The sequence below is a fragment of the Rissa tridactyla genome, chromosome 9, assembly GCF_028500815.1.
Source record: "Rissa tridactyla isolate bRisTri1 chromosome 9, bRisTri1.patW.cur.20221130, whole genome shotgun sequence".
NCBI classification, from domain to species: Eukaryota; Metazoa; Chordata; class Aves; order Charadriiformes; family Laridae; genus Rissa; species Rissa tridactyla.
This window is the reverse complement of record NC_071474.1, coordinates 726,545-746,653: the sequence shown is the minus strand read 5'-3', so window position 1 is coordinate 746,653 and position 20,109 is coordinate 726,545. Positions and strand designations below refer to the sequence as shown.

The 20,109-nt window shown below is 67.0% G+C and overlaps 2 protein-coding genes across 6 annotated transcripts; both read right to left on the bottom strand.

The window, feature by feature from the left end:
* Positions 1-110: 110 nt before the first annotated feature.
* ANPEP (alanyl aminopeptidase, membrane) lies at positions 111-11,705 on the bottom strand. Of its 4 annotated transcripts, none has more exons than XM_054215012.1 (21): positions 11,040-11,705; positions 5,258-6,190; positions 4,857-5,002; positions 4,637-4,770; positions 4,424-4,550; positions 4,159-4,313; positions 3,970-4,083; positions 3,700-3,843; positions 3,552-3,617; positions 3,337-3,402; positions 2,958-3,130; positions 2,793-2,869; positions 2,494-2,627; positions 2,318-2,373; positions 2,066-2,213; positions 1,819-1,910; positions 1,529-1,639; positions 1,274-1,441; positions 1,057-1,197; positions 839-920; positions 111-591 (listed from the first exon to the last, which is right to left on the bottom strand). In XM_054215012.1, the coding sequence occupies exons 2-21, from the start codon at positions 5,866-5,868 to the stop codon at positions 427-429; spliced, it is 2,910 nt and encodes a 969-aa protein (XP_054070987.1). In that variant the 5' UTR covers positions 5,869-6,190; positions 11,040-11,705; the 3' UTR covers positions 111-426. The 4 variants fall into 4 exon arrangements, with proteins under 4 accessions (XP_054070987.1, XP_054070986.1, XP_054070988.1 ...); XM_054215011.1 differs by lacking the exon at positions 11,040-11,705 and adding an exon at positions 9,705-10,994; XM_054215013.1 differs by lacking the exon at positions 11,040-11,705 and adding an exon at positions 8,921-9,122 and having other exon boundaries at positions 5,258-5,939.
* Positions 11,706-11,912: 207 nt separating this feature from the next.
* On the bottom strand, positions 11,913-19,798 carry AP3S2 (adaptor related protein complex 3 subunit sigma 2). 2 transcript variants are annotated; one of them, XM_054214983.1, is made up of 6 exons: positions 19,223-19,407; positions 18,817-18,908; positions 18,586-18,697; positions 16,876-16,947; positions 13,287-13,394; positions 11,913-12,749 (listed from the first exon to the last, which is right to left on the bottom strand). In XM_054214983.1, the coding sequence occupies exons 1-6, from the start codon at positions 19,289-19,291 to the stop codon at positions 12,621-12,623; spliced, it is 582 nt and encodes a 193-aa protein (XP_054070958.1). In that variant the 5' UTR covers positions 19,292-19,407; the 3' UTR covers positions 11,913-12,620. The 2 variants fall into 2 exon arrangements, with proteins under 2 accessions (XP_054070958.1, XP_054070959.1); XM_054214984.1 differs by lacking the exons at positions 11,913-12,749; positions 13,287-13,394 and adding an exon at positions 13,401-16,451 and having other exon boundaries at positions 19,223-19,798.
* Between the last annotated feature and the right edge of the window lie 311 nt (positions 19,799-20,109).

The following is a 20,109-nucleotide window of genomic DNA, read 5'->3' as shown; positions in this document are numbered from 1 at the left end:
CCCGTGTCCCCCAGCACCCCAGTCCAGTGGTGAGAGCTGTCGTGCAAGCCTTTATTTACACCCCCCCAAGCCTTGCACGAGCCTGCAGGGCCCAGCGCCGCTCCAGGCAGCCAAGGGCAGCGGGACCCCCCCACCAGCCAAAAGCCCCCCATCCCCACCCTATCGCCCATCATACAGGCGCCAGGCCCCACCGTGGGCATTGGCCCCAGCCCCTCCCGAGCAGCCCAGGACCCGGCCAGGCTGGGCCGGGGCCACCAGGAGGGAGTGTTTGGGGCCGGAGGCTGGAGTGAGCAGAGCTGGGGAGTGGGTGAGGGTCCAGCCCCACGGCCGTGGGGCAGTGGGGTCCATGAGCTTCAGTTCAGCCCCCGCCAGCCCATCCTGTGCCAGCCGGGTCGGGCGGAGAGTACGTTGCGTGGCATCCGCGCGTTAGCGGCGGGGAGCCATGATCTCACCCTGGAACCAGGACAGCACCGTCTGCTGGTTCTCGTTCACCCAGTTGATGTTGGCGCGGGTCCTCTCCAGCGCCTGCTCCAGCGCCCGCGTCCCCGACCCGAAGCCGACGTCCTGGTTGTCCTCCTTGAATTGCTGCAGCTGCAGGGGAGGAGAGGGGCTGGAACGGGTGCGGGGCAACCCCGGCAGCCCCCCGACGGCCCCCCGGCACAACCCCGGCAGCCCCTGACAGCCCCCAGCAGTGCCCCGGCTGCCCAGACCCCTGGGCACAGGGGGCGCAGGAGCTGTTGGCGAAGGGCGAGCTGCAAGGCACCGCCAGCACAGAGCCGTGCCCCCGCCGCAGCCGGGGCTGGGCATCCCTGGTGCCAGCTCCAGGGTCCAGCCTCACCTGCTGCAGCTCAAACTCTGTGGAAAACCGCTGGGTCACTGACAAAATCAGCCGGGAGAAGGAGAAGGAGCCGCCCCCATACCTGGGAGAGCAGAGGGACGGCTGAGCCGGGGGTCCCGGGTAGAGCAGCACCCCCCAAAGGGACACGGACAGATGGGGGATGCTGCCCGCCCCAGCCAGCCCCCCGCAGCCCCCTGCAGCCCCCCCGCGGTGCTCACTGGCTGAAGAGCATCTTCCAGTTGCCGCGGATGAAGTCCCAGGCCAAGGGCTGCCCCACCACGTTGCTGGCGATGCTGTTGATGGTGGCGGTGGCATCCTGCTTCCGGATCTTCTTGGGGTCGAGGGTGTACTGCAGGTACCTGGGGGGGCACACGTCACCGGGTGAGGGGCCGGCAGGGGCAGAGCCGCGCCGCCCAGCTGGGACCCCACACCCACCGGTTGAGGATCCAGGGTTCGCGGCTGCAGGAGAGGGCCGTGCGGAGCTTGTCAGCCTCGGACACAACGGTGGCCTCTTGGAACTTGTCCCAGATAAAGGTCCAGGCCTCCTCCCCGCCCGTGGCCACTATGCTGCAGTAGATGGAGGAGCGCAGGTTCGGGGGGATCCTGCGGGAGAGAAGAGCCATCTCAGCTGGGAGCCCCTCGCTGGGCGGTCGTCCACCATGGTGGCACGGGGGCACCCTGGGGACTCACGGGTTATGGCTCATGTTTTGCTGCCACTGCACGTAGTAGTCGGTGGCCAGCTTCTGGCACTCAGCGATGCCGTAGGAGCAGGCTGTGCTGATGGCGTTGATCTCGTTGTACCTGGGGAGAGAGGGGCGGCGCGGGGCTGGGGACCAGCACATGACAGCCAGGCACCAACCAGCCAGTGCCGAGTCGCGAGCGGGGCCGTGCCCTGTCCCCAGCACACACTGGGGTGACCATCCCGGTGCGGCCGGGGAGACCCCGGGGGTCCAGCCCAGCCCCGGGGCCGTGGCACTCACTGGTCCATCAGGTCCTCAGGGATGTTGCTCCAGTTGCCGGTGATGTTCTTGTAGTGGTTGAAGAGGGGCGTCACCTGTTTCTGTATGTATTTCTGGGGGGCAGGAGGACGGTCAGCGCCCGGTGGCACCAGCAGCAGCCCCCAACCCAGCTCTGGGTGCGGACTCAGCCCCTCGCCCCCGTGTCCCTGGCACGGGGCTCTGCCAAGCTGCAGAAGGGGGCCGGGGCTGGGCGGGTGGCACCGCTCACCGTCATCACCCCGAAGACCTCACTGCGGTCAAACATCAGCTGGAAGTAATGGAGGTTGTTGAGCGCTGCCTCCCAGGGCATGTACTCCGTCTCCTGGCTCAGGAACCGCGTGGTGCTCAAGGCCAAGGTCACGTTGACGTACTTGGCCCTGTGAGGGGGGAGGACAGAGTCAGCCCTCCGAACCCACGGCCGCTGCCCGCTCTCAGGGCTCCCACCCCGCTGGACCCCCCCGGGGCAGCCGGCGCGGCTCACCTGGCCAGGTTAAAGGCGTCATCGATGATCTGGGCACGGTTGATCACGGGGATGACCTGAGAGAGGGCAGAATCGATGTCTCAGGGCAGCCCTGAGTGGGGTGCGTGGGGTGTGGGGGTGTGCGAGGTGGGGGCCCACCCACAGCCCACGCCATGGCCCCAGCTGGCCCCGTGTACCTGGTGGTTGCTGGAGAGCTGGGCGAGGAGCTGGTCCCAGTTCTCCTGGTTGTAGTTGACGCGGAAGTACCCACTGACGTTCAGGTTCAGCAGGAGCCACCTGGCGCTGCCCACCTTGAATGTGTCGTTGGTGTCTGGGAGGGGGAGAGGAGGGTCTGACAGAGTCGCCCCCCCACCCGCGAGGGAGGCCAGGCTCAGCCCCCCCTACCGGTGTCCCCCCCGGGGGACCCCAACCTCCGCCAGGGCAGGGGAGGTGGCAGCAAGACACCCGCTCCCAGCCTGGGCAGGACACACCATACCTGAGACTTTGGTCAGCCAGTACCTGTCCCCCATGGTCTCATTCGTCATCCAGGTGACGGGGACGATCCAGCTGTAGCTGTGCCAGGGACAGGCAGGTGGTGGGACCAGCCCTTGCCCCCTGGCCCCCCCAGTTCCCCATCACCAACAGCCCCCACGCCACTCACTTGAAGGGGGAGGGCCTGTCCACCTTGGAGTTGGGGTCCAGCAGGAAGTGCTTCTGGCTGATGGTGCCATCGAGGGTGTTGACGGTCACCACGGGGAAGCCCATCTGCAGCGTCCAGGTGTCCATGATGCCGCCGATGGAGCTGGGCAGCACGACATTGTTCTTCTCGACAGCCTGCGGGGGGGGGCAGCGCCGCGGGTCACCGGTGCCGTGGGGTGCGGGTGGGGCACGGGGCTCAGCCGGCGCTGCACCCCTCGCCCAGCGCGCAGCAGCCACGTGGCTGGGACCCCGTCTCACCAGCAGCCCCCGAGAGCTGGGGCAGCGGTGGGGAAGGGGCCGGTGTTGGGGGGAGCAGACGGGAGCCGCCATCCCCCTCCTACCTGTTGCAAATGCTGCCAGAGGTCCGTGTACTTGGTGTTGCCGTAGGCAAAGGTTTTGATGTAGGTCTGTGGGAGGGCACCGGGAGAGACATGTGGGCAGGGGCAGGGGCAGGTCCGGGGTGCAGGACACCCACAGAGCACCCGGGGAGGGCCCTGCCATGGGCCACCCACCCCACGCTGTGGCTCGGTGCCCCCCGGCACCAGCAGAGCCTCACCTGCAGCCCCTCCCGGAACACGTCCTCGGTGAGGAAGTCGGAGAGCATCCGCAGCACGGACGCGCCCTGCAGAGACGGCGGGTGAGAGACCCCGGGCGTGCGGGGCACCCCGCAGCCCACCCCACCGCCCCGGTGCCCGTGCGCCCACCTTGCTGTAGGCGATGCTGTCGAAGACCTCGCTGATCTGGGCCGGGGTGTTGATCTCTTCCTCGCTGAAGGTCAGCGGGTGGGAGGTGGCCAGGGCGTCCGTCGCCATCACCGCGTACACCTCGTTCAGCACCATCAGGTCTTTCTGCGGGGGTGAGTGCCAGCACCCGCTTCAGCCCTGCCTGCGCCCTCCTGGCAGCGGGGGACGCCCCCGGGGGTGCAGGGGTGGCGGGGGTGCCTGCACCCCCTGCCCGCTGGCCCCAGCACTCACGATGTTCCAGGAGGGCTCTGCCGAGTCGGCGCCCAGGTACTCCACGTAGGAGGCGAAGCCCTCGTTCAGCCACAGGTCGTTCCACCACCGCAGCGTCACCAGGTTCCCGAACCACTGCCGGGGGAGCACAGCACCCCGTCAGCCAGGCCCAGCCAGCCGGCAGGGCAGGTGGGGGGTCCGGGGGGGTACCTGGTGGGCCAGCTCATGGGCGATGACGGTCACCACCCGCTCCTTGTTGCTGATGGAGGAGTAGTTGTTGTCAAAGAGCAGCGAGTTCTCCCGGTAGGTCACCAGACCCCAGTTCTCCATCGCGCCCGCGTTGAAGTCGGGGAGGCCGACCTGGTCTGGGGGACAGAGGGGTCCCGTTGGTGTGCTGCTGCCGGGGAGCCGGACTGCCCGTCCCCCCCGCGGCAGGCAGCTCCTCTCGGAGACCTGGCCGCCCCGTGGCACCCACCGGACTTGGGCAGCGGGTACGACATGTTGTAGCTTTCCTCAAAGAACTTGAGGATGGGGCCAGTCACCTTGAGGGCATAGTTGCCCTGGCCCTCAGCGATGGCCTTGGGGCGGCCCCAGATGCGGATCTGGAGGGGAGAGACATGGGGCTCAGCTGCTGCCCGGGCACAGACCCCCCCGGCGGGCAAGGGGGTGTCTCCCACCCCCAGCCTACCAGCACGTTCTCCGAGGTATTCTCCACATAGTCGAACTCGCTGACGATGAAGGCCAGCAGGTAGGTGGACATTTTGGGGGTGGTCTGGAACGTGGTGATGTTCCAATTATTGTTGTCCTTCATCTGCTGGGTGCCTGCGGGGAGCAGAGGGTACAGGGTCACCGCGCAGCCCTGCCAGGCCCCTGGGCCCCCCCGCCGGGGCTCCCCCCGCCCCACTCACTGTTGACAGGCATGTTGGAAATGGCTTTGTGGTCAGAGGGATGGATCAGCGTCACCGTGAAGGTGGCTTTCATGGCCGGCTCATCAAAGCAGGGGAAGGCTTTCCGCGCGTCTGCTGCCTGCATCTGAGTGGTGGCCACCACCTTCCTGCAAGCAAACCCCGTCAGCACCCGGGGGGGCCTCTGCAGGGCCAGCACCCCCCTGGGTCCCTCCGCTCCCCCCACACCCTGCCTGCTCCCCAGCCCCCTCCTCGCTGGGGTGGCATGCAGACACAGCGGGGCACGGAGGCTTCCCCGCACCCATCCCGCCATCCCAGTGGGAGGGAAGCCCCAAACCCCCCCGTGCCCTTCACCACCCCCAGGCCAGCCCCGCACCCCCCTCGGCCCCCTGCCCTCCACCTACGTGTTGCCCAACTCATCCACGTATTCGCTGCGGTAGAAGCCGGCCAGGTCATCAGCCAGCTCCCCCGTGAAGATGCTGAAGAGTCGGTAGCGCCGGTCCTTCTGCAGCTGGCCGTCCAGCTGCACCACCAGGTACTGGGTGGGGCTCTCCAGCCAGGTTTTGGAGATGAGAGGGGCACTGGAGCCATCCACTGCCTCCAACGAGACGAGGAAGGACCCCTGCATGGTGTAGTTCAGCTTGTTGCTGTGGATGAGGATGAGGTTGGTGGCTTCCTTGCAGACAAAGACCACGCTGCTGTTGCCCTTGAAGATGTACATGTTGTTGGCGTCGGGCGTCAGGAAGGGCTGCAGGGTCACCTCGTAGGATTCTGGCATCAGCGTCGCCGGCAGCCTCCACCGGTTCCAGGGGTTGTTGGGGGCGGCGGTGGTGCTGGAGGCAGCCGTGGTGGCGGGAACGGCGGCGGTGGTGGTCTCAGCATTGCCAGGATCTGTCCCCTTGTTCTTCTCCTGGGCATACACCACCGAGAGCGCGATGATGGTGGCCACGGCCCCCAGGCCCAGCACAATGGCCACGATGCCCACACTCTTGCTGATGAAGAAACCGGCTGCCATGGTGGTGCTGCGGCGGCGGTGCTCACGCAGGAGGTGCTGCCTGGCTGGCACGGCTTTTAGCCTCTCGCTCACTCGAGGTTTATTAGTCCAAGTTAATGGGTGAAGTATTAAACGAGCATGAGGCTCAGGGTGGCGACGGCCCCCAGGATGAGCTTTCCACCCGCCCGCCTCCTGGCCTTGCAGGAGCACTAAAACCCAGTGCCACTAGAGCAGGAGGTGAAACCAGCAGCTCGGGATTGCACCATTGGGGATGGGCAGCGCGGGCGTGGGCACGGACTGTGGGCCAGGACTCCCAGGGTCCCTCCCAAGCACCTGCCTGGCCCTGCAAAAGGAGGGACAGAGCAGGTGGTCACAGCCGGCGGCCACATCCCCACCTCACCGCGGGGCAAGGTGGGCAGCCCCGGCACCCGAGCCCACCCTCTGGTTCAGCATTGCCCTGTTTGCCCTCAAGTGACGGGGTCTGCGCCACCGCCGGGGGGGTCCTGGCTGCCCCTCTGCCTGCGAGGGACCTGCTGCTGGGGCTGAGGGCACGGTGGCACCCGCGGCCTGGCAGGGGTGCACCTCGCCAGGCTGCCCAGGCACCAGGGGCAAAGCGGGAGGGCGCAGGGTGCAGCCGCGGGGGTCTGGGCGGTGCGGGTGGAGCCTGGGCTGTGCTGGGGAGCCCACCTTGCCCGCAGCCCTCTCAAAGTCTAGGGCTGAGTCACCGGGCTCGCACCTGGAGGTCAAACGCCGGGCCCTGTGAACCCAGCCCGTGCAGGCACATGCCCGCTGCCACCCACCGCGGGGCACCCAGCAGCCTGCACGTGCCACAGGCAACGCTCAGCCCCCCCGCCAGCCACAGCCCGGGCGAGCTGGGGGTCCCGAGTGGCACAGCACGTGGCTGGGAGATGGAGGGTCCCATGGGCACAGCCTCACCCGCGCCCCACGGCGCAGAGCCCCTGGCCAGGGGTCTGGCTGGAGCCACGCAAACACCGAGCCGGGGCTCAGGGCGCACACGTCTCCTGAGAGCTCTGCCCTGGCAGGGAGAGCAGCCCGAGCCCCCCAGGCCCTGCGGGTCAGCCCCGGGAGCTCTGCCAGAGGCGTCCCTGGGCTGGGGCGTCAGAGCGGGCACAGCAGAAACCATGGAGCAAAGTCCCGGCGAGGGGCAGGGTGGGGAGGGGAAGTGCTGGTCTCTCCCTGGGAACCGAAACTCCTCTTCCCAAGATCTGTCTCTCCAGCGGGGTGACATGGGCACGTCCTGCTGGGAGAGGCACCTCTGGGGCAAAGGTGGGGTGAGGCTGAGCGTGTCCTCAGGGAACCGTGCCCTGTCCTCAACAGCGCCCAGCTGCACCCACCAGTGTCACTCTTCCTGGCAGAGCAGGCCCCGGGATGCTGCGGCGTTCCTGGGCAACCCCTGCGCTGCGGAGCCCGGCCGTCCCCACGGCCTGGCTGTCCCCGCGGCACAGCACAGGGACGCTGTGCCCCGGTCCCTGCCCTGGCCGAAGGCCGAAGGCCAAAGGCACAGGGTGTGGGGAACAGCAGACGCCAAATCACGGCTGGGACAGTCCCCCAGGGACCGGGGGCCGCAGCAGCCGGGAAGGTGCCAGGCACCCCGCACGCCCTCCGTCCCGCACTGACGGGCACCCTGTGCCCCTGCGGGCACTGGCCCTCCCCACACGGAATCACGGAATCACGGAATCTTCAGAGTTGGAAGGGACCTCTAGAGATCATCTAGTCCCACTCCCCTGCTAGAGCAGGATTGCCTAAAGCACATCCCTCAGGGCTGCATCCAGGCGGGTCTTGAAAATCTCCAGAGAAGGGGACTCCACAACCTCCCTGGGCAGCCTGTTCCAGTGCTCTGTCACCCTCACCGTAAAGAAGTTTTTCCGTGTATTTGAACGGAACTTCCTATGTTCCAGCTTGTGCCCATTGCCCCTTGTCCTGTCGCTGGGAACCATTGAAAAGAGCCTGGCTCCGTCCTCCTTAAACCCACCCTTTAGATACTTGTAAACATTAATCAGGTCCCCCCTCAACCTTCTCTTCTCCAGGCTAAAGAGTCCCAGCTCTTTCAGCCTTTCCTCATAAGGGAGATGCTCCAGTCCCAGAATCATCTTGGTTGCCCTACGCTGGACTCGCTCCAGTAGTTCCCTGTCCCTCTTGAACTGGGGAGCCCAGAACTGGACACAGTACTCCAGTTGTGGCCTCACCAGTGCAGAGTAGAGGGTGAGAATGACCTCCCTCGACCTACTGGCCACAGTCTTCCCTATGCAGCCCAGGATGCCATTGGCCTTCTTGGCGACAAGGGCACACTGCTGGCTCATGGATAATTTGCTGTCTACCAGGACCCCCAGGTCCTTCTCCTCAGAGCTGCTTCCCAGCATGTCCGCCCCTAACCTATACTGGTGTTTGGCATTCTTCCTTCCCAGGTGCAGGACCCTACACTTGCTTTTGTTGAAAAAAACACAGACTCCCCTCGGGCATGGCGTGCAGTCACTCACCCCGGCTCGCCCCAGGGCCGGCCCCCTCACACACTTCTCCCCTGTTGACACCAGCGGCCCCCACACCCTGCTCTGAGCCCCCTCCCCGGGCTGCCTGCACCACCCCACGCCCCCCATCTCCCCCAGCCCACGCCGGCTGCTGCTCCCCCCACTGCAAAGCCTCCTCCTCCCGCGGCCCTTGCAGACGGCGCACACGCGTGTCCCGTGTCCCACACACAGGGCACACGGGTGTCACGCACGTGGGCACACAGCTCCCTTGAGGCTCTGGCCCCACGCGCCCCATAACCTCGCACGCGCGCACATCCCGCAGCCCCATAACCTCACGCACCCTCATGGACCGACCCCTCCCCCCAAAGCCCGCCCCATCACATACGTGCTCTATGACCCCCCTGCACACGAACCCCACAGCCCCACCGCCTGCCCCGCACCCCACAGCCCCACGCCGGCCCCTTCGTGCACCCACACGGCGCCTTTCCCCAAGCCAACGACCCCCCCAGGGTGGGGACCCCCAGGACCCCCGGCTCGGCGTCTGCCCCCCCGCCCACGACGGCAGTGGCATCGCTCCCCCCGCTCACCTTCCTGCGCTCAGCCGCGGGCAGCGAGGGGCCGCGGGGGTCCCGCCCGCCCCGTCGCCATCGAGGCACCCAGGACTGCGCGCTGCCTGCGCCCTGCCTGCGCGCTGCCTGCGCCCTGCCTGCGCCCGGAGCCGGGCTCTCCGCTCCGCCAGCTCAGCCTCCAGCGGGAGGAAACTTCCCTCCTAAAGCTCCGAGGGAAGTAACCCGAACCTCCTCGCCCCCTTAACCCCTGGGCTGCTGGCCGGGACGGGGGCTGGGGGGCACGGCCCGGGGCGGGGGGGGCCGGGCAGCGGGGGGCAGCGCGGGGCAGAGCCCAGCCCGGGCCCCCGCACACCCCCTGCGGGAGCGGGACTCTGCTGGGGGAAGGCGCCTCCAGCCCCGGGTAGAGCGGGTCCCCCCCTCCGGGGCTGCGGGACCCCCCCCGCGGGGCTGCAAGACCCCCCAGCGCCACAGCTGGGAGGCGTTGGCCGGGGCTGCGTGCCGGCCTGGGGACTGCAGTGCCCCGCTGCTGCGGACAAAAAGCCCCCGCCCGCTCAGCCCCTACACCCCAGAGCCCCCCCGGGGTCCTGCTAAGGGTCCCCTCCCTCACACCAGCCTTGGCCAGCACGCTCATCCCCGGGGGGGTCGCAGGAAAGGGGACAAACCATCACCCAGCAGCAACCAAGCCAGGCTGTGCCACCTGCCCACAGCACCCATAGCACCCGGCGTGCCGGGAATGGTGTCCCTGCTTGGGGGGTGCCCCTCGCCCAGCCCCCCAGCCCAGCACCCTGTGCCCCAGACCCACCTGGCACCCCCTGCCCAGGCAGCAGCGGGTTCAGAGACGTCCCGGTCCTTGTCACAACCTGCGGGGCTGTGGTCAGGGCACGGATGGCTTTGCGGGTGCAGCACCCTGAGGCAGCCGGTCCCCGAGCTCCCCCCGCTCAGGGAGTGACCCAGCAGAGCCTGGGCACGGGGCCGGGACTCGGACTCGCCCGGTGGCTTGGCAGGGCAAGGATAAACATTTGCCTACTGTACTGCAGGTACCTGCGGAAGGGCTGGGCCCGTGCCAGGCTCCATTGCGCGCTCCCCTCCGCCTCGCTGCCGGGGAGGGGGCCCTGGCGTTGGGGGACACGCTCCGGCAGGCACCCCGGCTGAGCTCAGCACAACCCAGCAGCCCGCAGTGCCAAAGCAGAGTCCGGCCAGGGACAGGCCACAGAGCCGGGAGCCGACAGCCGGGAGCCAGCCCCAAGACACAGCCACGTCTCCCACCTCCGGACCACGTCGGCAGCTCAGATGGGAGAGCACTGACCCCCACATCCCTGCACATGCTGCGTCCCCCCAGCTCGCCTCGGGGTGCGGGAGGGGTCCGGTGACCCGGCTGCAGCCCCTTGGGACACGCAGGGTCACGGCCAGCGCCCCATGCCTCACAGCCCTGCCCTGGGCAGGAACGCTGCTGCCCGCAGCAGCCAGACCTCACCTTCCTCCCTCCTCCCTGCGCCCTGCCAGGTCACCCGGGGCTCCCGTCCCTGGGCAGCTGAGGAGCCAGGGCTTGCAGGGCCACCTCTGCCCGGGCCAGGCTGGGGCTGCTCCCCGTGGCCACCGGGGTCAGGGCTGCAGCCCTCCTGGGTGGCGAAAAGGGCGTCCCGGGGTTTGACCGTGCTCATCCCGGGGTGAGCCACCCCATCGTCTCTGCCCACGGGCAAGGGGAAAGCGGGCGGCCGGGAGCAGCAGAGGGACTCACCCTGCCCCGGCCCAGTCCTTGCTCCTCGGCCTCCCGCAGACCCGCGGCTCCGGTGGGACATGGGAAGGGGCAGCGAGGCCAGAGCCGTTACCGGAGGCGGCCAAGCACAAACATCTCCTCGCTGCAGAGGAAGCACGTGTGGACGAACACGTCCTGCACCGGAGACTGCCGTGCCACGGTGTGGGGCTGGGCACGGCCATGGCCCATCGCAGCCAGGGCCACTTGCCCCAGCCCGACCCCCCCCAGCACCCCCAGCATCCCAGGCCTGGAGCAGAACAGGACGAGGGCACCACGCCAAGTTCCTCACTGTGGGGCAAGCTGGATTTTTCCCTCTGCCTGTCCCAGTGCCTGTCGGACCCCGTGTCCCAGCCCCAGGACACAGCCCGCAGCACTGCTCACCTGGTCCATCCACCACACTGCTCCGGCAGCTGACAGCAGGAGCAGGAAGAGGGCTGGCAGAGAAGAGGAAGCAGGTTGCCCGGCTCCTTGACCTCCACTAGCCACTGGTGGTGGCTCACGGCCAGCTGGGGAAGGGTTAAGCTGCAGGGAGGGGAGACAGCAGGAAAATTCCTTCCAGGCAGAGTCACGGTTTCCCTGCCAGGGGAAGTGGAGGCAGAGCCCGGCGGGAGCGCAGCTGGACCGGCCGTGGAGGGGAAGCAGAGGAAGGGGCCCCCTGAGCTACCCCAGAGGCTGGTGGCCAGATGGAGCCGTGGCAGAGCCAGGGGCACAGGGCACCCAGCTCAAGGAACCCGCTGCTCAGGGACCTTGCTGCCTGTCCCGTCCCCTGCAGCCATGCTCAGTCTGACCCCCAGGGACCAGCCCCGCTCCCCCCAGGCTTCGGTGGGGGACACTATCCCCAGGCCCACAGCCCCCACCGAGCCATCCGGGGCTCACAGCTGCCCCGAGAGCGGACCAGGGATGCTCTGCGGCAGAGAGAAGGCAGGAAAGCTGGCAGGAGGGCAGGGGGCACTGGCAGACAGGCTGCTGCCCCTGCCCCCAAAGGCCCAGAGCAGCGGACGGCGCTGTCACAGCCCAAGTGGGGCAGCTGCAGCCAGGGACCCTGCCCTGCAGCCCATGCTGCAGCAACCCCGTCCCTCCCCCAGGTGGGGTCCAGGACCCATTTCACCCCCTGGGCCCCAGCCTCCCCGCCAGCCGAGAGTCCCCGAAGGCTGCAGCCACCCTGCAAGAGCTGCGCAGAGCCCCCGGCCCCCACAGCCCCCTCCTGGCGCTCCCCCCGGCGCCGGGCCAGCAGCACCCACGGCAGACATGGAGGCAGGTTCACAAGGCGGTTTATTAGGACACAGGGACATGCTCCAGCAGGCCCCAGCCTGGCCCCAGCCCTGCCAGCCCAGCAGGCGGCCCCCCCTCGCTGCCAGCACCCCCTGCTCCAGCAGGTTCCACCCGCGCTGGCCCCAGCTCCAGCCCTCGCAGCTGCCCCATGAGTAGCCCCGACCAGGCTGGTTCCACCCCCAGCCAGACCCCAGGAGCAGGACCAGGGCGGGCGCAGGGATGCAGGGCAGGGGACAGTCCATCCCGGGGAGGATGGAGGAGATGACAACCTGTGGCTCCTCCAGGAACCATCAGCTACAGGTGCATTTTTACAGCCAGGAATCCCAAGACGTGCTGGGAGAGGCAGGAACTGGCTCTTCCCCTGTGAGGGGAGATGCTGGGCATCCACAGGGAGGGAGGAGGGAGGGGAAGAAAGGCCACCCTTGTTGGGAAACCAGAGAGCGGAGCCGAGCCCAGGTCCAAGGTGACGGACAGACAGGCAGCACCACCACCTCAGCTCCCGCTGAGCCCCATCACCGCTCCCTACCCTCTGCCAGCCAGCCCGGCACCCCGGCAGCACACCGGGCTCTCCGTGTGCCGCGGGGGCAGAGACCCAGAGCGGGCAGGGGGAGCCCAGCAGAGCCCAGCTCCTCTCCCCAGCCAGCCCAGGCCACAGCCCGTGCCCAGGCAGCCCTCCCCGCCGTGGGACGCTCACATGAACTGTGACAGGTTGGGCACTTTGATGTTGATGTCTCCGATGTTGATGTTGCGAGGGATCTCTGGCAGGTTGATGTTCTTCACAGCCGAGACTGCGCGGGAAGGAGCGGCCGAGAGGCCTCCCTGCGACGGGAGGGACCAGTGACCACTGTCCCCTTGCCCCCCGCAGCCCCCCTGCCAGGGGCTCCCGGCTCTTCCCGGCTCAGCCCCGTGCTTTGCAGCAGGAGCATCCCCAAACCGAGCCCTGCTCCGTGCTGCCCTGCCTCCCCCGAGCCCCTGGGCCCGGCCATATCCCCCCAGGTGCAGCTCGGCGCGAGCGCACGGGGAGCAGCCCCCACGTCCACCTCCCACCCTGTGGTGGACCCCGTCCCACGAACAGCGCGGGATCGGGAGCCGGAGGGGCAGCGTGGTGCTTCCCTGCGACCGCAGCAACGCTGCGTCTTCACAACAACAGGGCAAACAAGGGCAATAAACCTTTCGCTGCCTCAGATTATAAACCTTGATGGGAACAGCCGTTGCCACACTCCTAAACTGCAGGAAGCACAGCTGCGGAGGGGTGCCCTCCCCAGCCCTCCCCCCAGGGACTCAGGCAGAGACTGGAGACACCCACACGCGGCAGCTCCCGACCCCCGCGGGGAGAGCCACAGCATCGCCGCTCACCTCCGCCTTCTCCAGCTTGCTCTGGGCCTCCACCTGCGCCACGATCTCGTTCATGTTGGTCTCCAGCACCATGCCGCCGATCACCACCTCCTGCAGGATGTGGTGAACCTGCGAGGGAAGGGAAGGAAGGGAAGGCTGCGAACCCGGCGCAGCGCAGGGACGGCCAGGAGCAGCCCCAGTGCCTGCAGGCTGGTCTGGAAGCGCGCTGGGTGCTGGCATTTCCCCCGAGAGACGCAAATCCAGCCCCAAATCCAGCCCCATCCTGCCCTCAGCCCCACAGCCCTGACACCAAGAGGGCGGTCATGGTCCCCAGCATGGGGGGCTCCAGCAGCCCCGTTCACTGCTTGTACCTCTGCTCTGGGGGACACCCACCACAGGGGCCGGAGCGAGTGTCACCCGCCGGGCCAGCAGGCACAAGGCAGCCCCTGGCGAGGCTCGTCCTGGCCCGTGCCGCTGGCACACCCTGCCTGCCCGTCTCCGACACCTCGGCTGAAGTCTGATGCCCCCCGGGCCGGGGACAGGCAGGAACCCTGCGTGCTGGGGAGGGGCCCAGGGGCAGCAGAGACGCCAGGGCCTCCGGAGCCATCGGGCAGGACGCTCCTTCCCAGAACCAGTTTCTTCAACCCAGAAAGCCAGGCCAGAGCCCAGGTTCTTTGCTTTCTCTTAGGAAACGCGGGACCGCGACACACGCACAGAAAAAGCACGATACTGCTAAGAGAGTCTGCTCCCTTGCCCGTGTCCCGGGATGAAGCAGAGCAGCCTCACGGCCGCGAGCTGCTCCCACCGGGGACCGGCCGTGCCCCGCAGCCACCACAGGAGAGAGCCCATCGCGGTCGCCGCCGCGCACGCTGGGCCCCGCTCGCCCTGCTGAGCCAGCAGCTCCCCACCCCCGCCCAGCGCAGATAAACCGTTTATGGGTCTCCGCTTACTTCCGCGTAAGAGGCTGTTACTGGAAGATGGTTAAGTTGTTATCTTGTTTTATGGTTTCATGAGGGCAGGTTGCACTGTGTGGCACGTACCACCAGGGCAATGCCATGAAAAATAAAGCATGCCAGAGAACCTGCTAGAAGGGGGAAACGCGGCTGAGTGCGAGCAGGAAGCCTGGTGCCCACAGGTCTCCCCGCGGGGCCCGTCCCGCTCCCACAGCACCAGCACGGCGCGGGGTCAGGCAGCACCCGGGGCGAGCCACGGGCGACACCGCACCTTCCCGGCACCCGCAGCGCTGCTCCCGCTCTCCCTCCCTCCGCTCGGCCCAGCCCCGGCAAACGCCGCACCGGACGGTGCTACCAGCTCCCCACAACCAGAGAGCATTCAGGCCGCAGGAAATGCTGCTCCTTCCAGATCTGGCTTCAGCCCAAGTTGGACCAAAACCAAGAGGGAAGACATCCCAAGCAAGCTTTTGTTTTCCAACCCGAAACACAGCACTTCCTGAACAAACCGTGCCCTCTCCAGGACCTTGCAGCTGCCTTAGCGAAACTCACGTTCTCCTCCAAGGTAGGAAGCACAACCAGGGGCTGGGCCAGAGCCTCCCCGCAGCTTCGTGGCTCCAGCCTCCCCTTGCGAAAAAGGGATCCCCGCAGCCCTGCGGCTGCGGCTCCCAAAGCCGACAGCCTGGAAGCGCTGGTGTCACTGGTGCCCGAGAACCACACACCCAACCGCCCCGTCCAGCTGCCCGCTGCAAGGCCAGGGACCCAAAACCCGCAGCAGCTCCCATTTCAGGGACAACACAGAGTGCAAGGTGTACCTTAAGGCAATAACAGAAAATCACAGGACCCAGACAAGGCTGCGCCCAAATCCCCGCCAGAACCTGCTGGGCTGGGGATGTTCACAGCCAACGTCTCTGCCTGACACATCAGCGCTCTCCCGTTAACGCTGCCCTCATTTCTCCTGTTCCAGTCGGGAACTCGGGAGCTCTGCAGTCCATGTGAGAGCGGAGGGCAGCACGGAGCCCCATGCGGCTCCTGACACACTGACGTCCTGGAGGCAGGGCTCTATGGGAGCATCGCCCTGCCCGGGCATCCGAGGGGCAAGACCCGGGGAGCGGCAGGACACTCCTGTATTCCCAGCACCCCTTACGCTGCCCAGCTGTAACCAAGCTCTTGGAAGCACCGGCACTCAACACGAACACATCCGAGAAATAAATACATGCCAAATATAGAAAGAGAGATAAAAGGACCAACTGATAGCCGCCAAGGACTGAAGTCACAGCTGATAGGCAGCGGGAGCACAGGATGGGAAGTAAACAACCGGACTGGCAGCACAGCCCCGGGGTGAGGAGCCCAGGGCCTCCCCTATCCAAACCCTCCGACTCCCGTCTCCTTCCAACCCCCGCTTGGCAGGAGAGGTCGGAGGAAGGGAGATCCGTGCTACCGCCAGGGAAACAGACACCAGCAGGGTAATCTCTTCTGCCCGTGGGCTGCGGACGGAGTGTAAAGCTGCCCGGCCTTGGCCACACCACAAGATAATTAACCGAGGGCTCATCCTCCGCCAGATGTGGGCAGAGGTGAGCTGGGCGGCTGCCATGCCCTCTCCGGCAGCACGCCTCCCTCCGCCTCACTCCTCCTTCCTCGCCTTTTGCTTGCTTTGATAAGAACGCTTTTGCTGACGAGATAATCAACCTTGTAACATTTCTTGAGGTTTACACTCGGGCAAATTATGAAATAAAAGTTGCGAGTACATTCAGCTGATGCGGCTCGCCTTCTGAGAAGATTTGCTAACTCCCCTCCTCTGCCAGAGTTCGTAAGCTGGGATCGCCAACAGAAAGGGAACGTTTTACAGCCTTATTGATTTTTTTTTCCTCCACTCCTCTTTTTGTTGGCACGTTTTGTTCTTCAACAAAGCAAGAAAACCCTTATCAACAGCAACACAAGTCCAGCACACGTCAGCTAAGCCTCTCTCTCCAAGTCCCGGTTATCTTCAGCCCCATCTCCGAGATAATCAGAGGATAGGTTTCCGCCCAGAAGATCTGCCCAGCTATAGAGGAAGCATCAAAGGCTGTGGCTCAAACAAAAGTTTACCAAACACTTTGTATTCCAAACACTCCCATTGTTCCTTCCCCTTTTTTTTTTCTTCCTGCAGCTCTAGTCCAATGTTAACAGGAGTCCCAGCGGGTCCCCCGGCACAGGGGAAGAGGCGAAACTCTCCTGCACGAGGCCAGAGCCTGCCCTGCAGAAGAGCAAGAGCGAACCCTCAGCGCGGATCCCTGTCACCAGGCAGCAGGGTTACCCAGCGTCGGTGTCAGCCCCCGGGACAGCCCCCCCGCCCCCAGGGCTGTGCTGCAGCAGAGAGCGCAGCCCCGCAGCAGCAATGCAACAGGGCGAGTGTCAGCGTACCCGAGGGCTCAGAACACAGCCCAGCGTCTCGCATCTCGGGGGCCACAATGTGAGCGGCTTAAGAAGCCCCCACACTGCCAACAGCCAGGATTTCACTCTCTCCCAAAAAAACGACGCCTAACGCACCACCGGCCTCTCCTAAAGAGCTCCAGAGCTCAAGGACTGGCAGCTCCTGTCCGCAAGAGCACGGGCTCCAGGGAGGGCAGGGCTCCGGGGCAGGCAGGCGCTGGGAGGAGCACACAGAGCCTACAACCCACCTTGTCCATGTGGAAGATGAGGTCCAGCTCGCAGACATTCTCAAAGCACTTGTCCAGCGTCTCCACAAACACCTGAGGAGGCGGAAAGGGCAGGTCAATACAGAAGACGCGGCAGGACGCTGCCCGCACGCAGCCCCAGGGCCCGCAGGCACAAAACCCTGCAGCCCTGACCAGAAACTGCAAGAGCAGCCGCTGCACCCCGAACTGGCACTGGAGCGGGGACAAACCCCCCTCAACAACCCCATCTCCCCTCCGTGGCAGGGAATTGCCAGTTCCCGGGGCAAACAGGCAGCTCCACCCGGGGGCTGCCCAGGACCCCCAGCGCCGCAGCAGCAGCCGGAGGCAGCGCGGGTCAGGGATTGCCACGCAGGCACCGGTGCCAGTCCCTGCTGCACCACGGAAACCGGAGCGAGAAGCGCAGAGCTGCTCCAGGAGAGTCTGTCCTGGGAAGGGGCCGCAGATGGAGCGGGAGCCCAGCCATGGCTGGGCCGGCTGCAAAGATGGGGCACAGTGGGGCCGGGCTGGGCAGCAGGGAGGGCTCCCTCCCAGCAGTGGCATGTGCCCACCCGCTGGTGCCGTCAGGCGCCGCCTGCGTCCCCGGAGCCGCTCACTGCGGGGACCTGGTCAAGCCCCAGTGCCAGGGGCCCGGCACGAGGTCAAGGGCACTGAAACAGGGGGCTCGGCCGTTCTGGGGGGAATCCCAGGCGTTGACGTCCTGATCTGCTGCAGCGCTGGGACAACGGCTGTCACCATGTCCGGGGCAGGGCTGCAGCCACCCGAACAGCCCGAGTTACGGGAACTGCATGACCACAGGGCGGGCGACCCGAGGAGGGCAGGTGGCTTCTGCCAACTCCTGTGCCAGCACTGCCGCCTGCCCTCAGCTGGATCTAGCAAAGGTCTCTTCACAAGTCCGCAGCGTTTGCACACTATTTTTAAAATACACTTGTAGTTTTGGGCCCCTCACCACAAGGAAGACACTGAGGTGCTGGAGCGTGTCTGGAGAAGGGCGATGGAGCTGGTGAGGGGTCTGGAGCACAAGTCCTGTGAGGAGCGGCTGGGGGAGCTGGGGGTGTTCAGCCTGGAGAAAAGGGGGCTGAGGGGAGACCTTCTCGCTCTCTACAGCTCCCTGAAAGGAGGGGGTAGCCAGGGGGGTCGGGCTCTTCTCTCAAGGAACGGGCGATGGGACAAGAGGAAATGGCCTCACGTTGTGCCAGGGGAGGTTTAGGATGGATATTAAGGAAAATTTCTTCACCAAAAGGGTTGTCAAGTATTGGAACAGGCTGCCCGGGGCAGTGGGGGAGTCACCATCCCTGGAGATGTTTAAAAGCTGAGCAGACGTGGTGCTGAGGGACATGGGTCAGTGGTGGGCCTGGCAGTGTTGGGTTAGCGGTTGGACTCGATGATCTTAAGGGTCTTTTCCAGCCTAAATGATTCTATGATTCTATTTTTTATAGAAATTCATTTGGATTGACCTCCCCTGGTGCTCCCAGGTGGAGGGGCTGTGTATCGGCTGACACGCTGCAGCATCCCCTGCCCACGGCAGCCCCCGAACAGCTTCAGCCACCTCCAGAAGGTCTGTCACAGGGATGCCACAGACACGAAGTGCACCGGAACGCTGTGGGGGCCGGGCCCCCCAACACGGACTGTGCTTCGGGGGAAGGCACCCACCGGCCACCTCGGGGCAGTGAACGCGGCTGCGGAGAGACCGACCTGGATGAGGTCCAGGATGCCCAGCTCGCTCTCCGAGGAGTCCACGCAGAAGACGAAGTACAGCGTGGCGTAGTGGCGGTAGATCAGCTTGTAGTCCGAGCCGCCAAACAGGCTGCGGAGACACGAGGAGGGGTGAAGGGCTTTGGGGGGGGGACACATGCTGCCACGGGGCTCCCCCGGCCACAGGGACGGCCCTGCGCGGCCCCCATCGCCGGAGGAGACGTGGGTTACCTGCCGCACTCCAGGAAATTGCAGATGTGGTCATCCCGCTTCAGCACCAGGTGGAAAGTCTCCCGGATTATCTGCTGCTGGACCTCCTCTGCCTGACGGGAGGTGAGGGCAAGCACCCATGGGTGCACGGCCTGCAGGACCCGCGGCCCCCGCTGCCCCCGGGACGCCGTGAGCCGCCGGCTCCGGGTGGCAGCAGGTCCCAGCTCCTGGCCGGCCCTGCCACCGCAGGCACAGCCATGGGGGTGACCTGGCCACGGGGCACCCTGAGGGACCAGCACCCCCTGAACGCGGGGACCCCCGGCACCCCCAGCCCCACACCGGGCTCAGGGACCCGCTGCCACCAGCCCCACGGGCAGCCCGGTCCCCGTCCCGGTCCCTGTCCCCATCCCCATCCCGGTCCCCGCACCAGGTGCTGGTAGAAGCGGACGAGCCGCGGCTTGCCGTGGTTGTTGAACACCAAGATGGCGTTGATCATCCCGGCGGCTGGACGGGCCGGGCCGGGCCGGGCCGGGAGCAGCACCAGGGCCGCCGCGGCCGCAGCCTCCCCGCAGGAAACCCCTCACCCGCCCCGGAAGCGGCGGCGGCGGCGACGGGGCGGCGCTCCGGCCCGGGCCCCGGTGGGCTGAGCCCGGGCGGCCCCGCGGGGACCGTGCGCCCCGGCAGCGCCCGGGGACGGGCCTCGGCGACCGGCGCGGGGCTCGGGGACCGAGGGGGACCGGGGGACGCTCAGAGCCCCCTCTCCGGCAGAGACCAGCCGGGGGCGCAGCCGCTCTCCCGCTGCCAAGGCCGGGGGCTCCCCGGGACCGGGCTACTGGACCGGGGGCTGACTCGGCCCCCTCCGGGAGAGCGATAGACACTGGGGCGGAGCGGGAAGGGTCAGACGTTCCCCGCGGGCTGCGATGCGGCAGGGCATGGGCGGGTCTAGAGCCGGGCTGACCCGGTTCCGGTCCCGGTCCCGGTCCCGGCCTCGGCGTCCGCTCCCCGCCCGCGCCACCAGGGGGCGCACCAGCCCCGGCGCGACGGAGCCGCGCGCTGCCGGGCCGCGGCGGCGCGAGCGGAGGGCGGAGCCGGGCGGTAGACCACGCCCTCTCTTAAAGGACCAGCGCCCCGCCCGGCATGGGGAGGGCTCGCAGGCGGGGTCAGAGGTCACCGGCGGGACCGGCCCGCTGCCTCCTGCCCGCACCCTGCCTGCAGCCTGCCTGCTGCCCTCCTGCCCCGCTGCCTCCTGCCCTCCTGCCTGCTCCCTGCCTGCTGCCCCACTGCCTCCTGCCCCGCTGCCCTGCCAGCCCCTGC

Bases quoted from the DNA above. Each gene is read 5' to 3' on its own strand.
- ANPEP (XM_054215012.1), bottom strand. From the start codon at position 5,868: ATGGCAGCCGGTTTCTTCATCAGCAAGAGTGTGGGCATCGTGGCCATT. The intron at 4,314-4,423 runs GTGGGTGCCACG...TCTGTCCCCCAG, and splicing joins GTACCCGCTGCCCAAGTCCG to ACCAGGTCGGCCTCCCCGAC. The intron at 3,131-3,336 runs GTAGGAGGGGGA...CCCCCCCCGCAG, and splicing joins TCTGGCAGCATTTGCAACAG to GCTGTCGAGAAGAACAATGT.
- AP3S2 (XM_054214983.1), bottom strand. From the start codon at position 19,291: ATGATCAACGCCATCTTGGTGTTCAACAACCACGGCAAGCCGCGGCTC. The intron at 18,698-18,816 runs GTAACCCACGTC...GTGTCTCCGCAG, and splicing joins AATTTCCTGGAGTGCGGCAG to CCTGTTTGGCGGCTCGGACT. The intron at 16,948-18,585 runs GTCGGTCTCTCC...CCGCCTCCTCAG, and splicing joins GCATCCTGGACCTCATCCAG to GTGTTTGTGGAGACGCTGGA.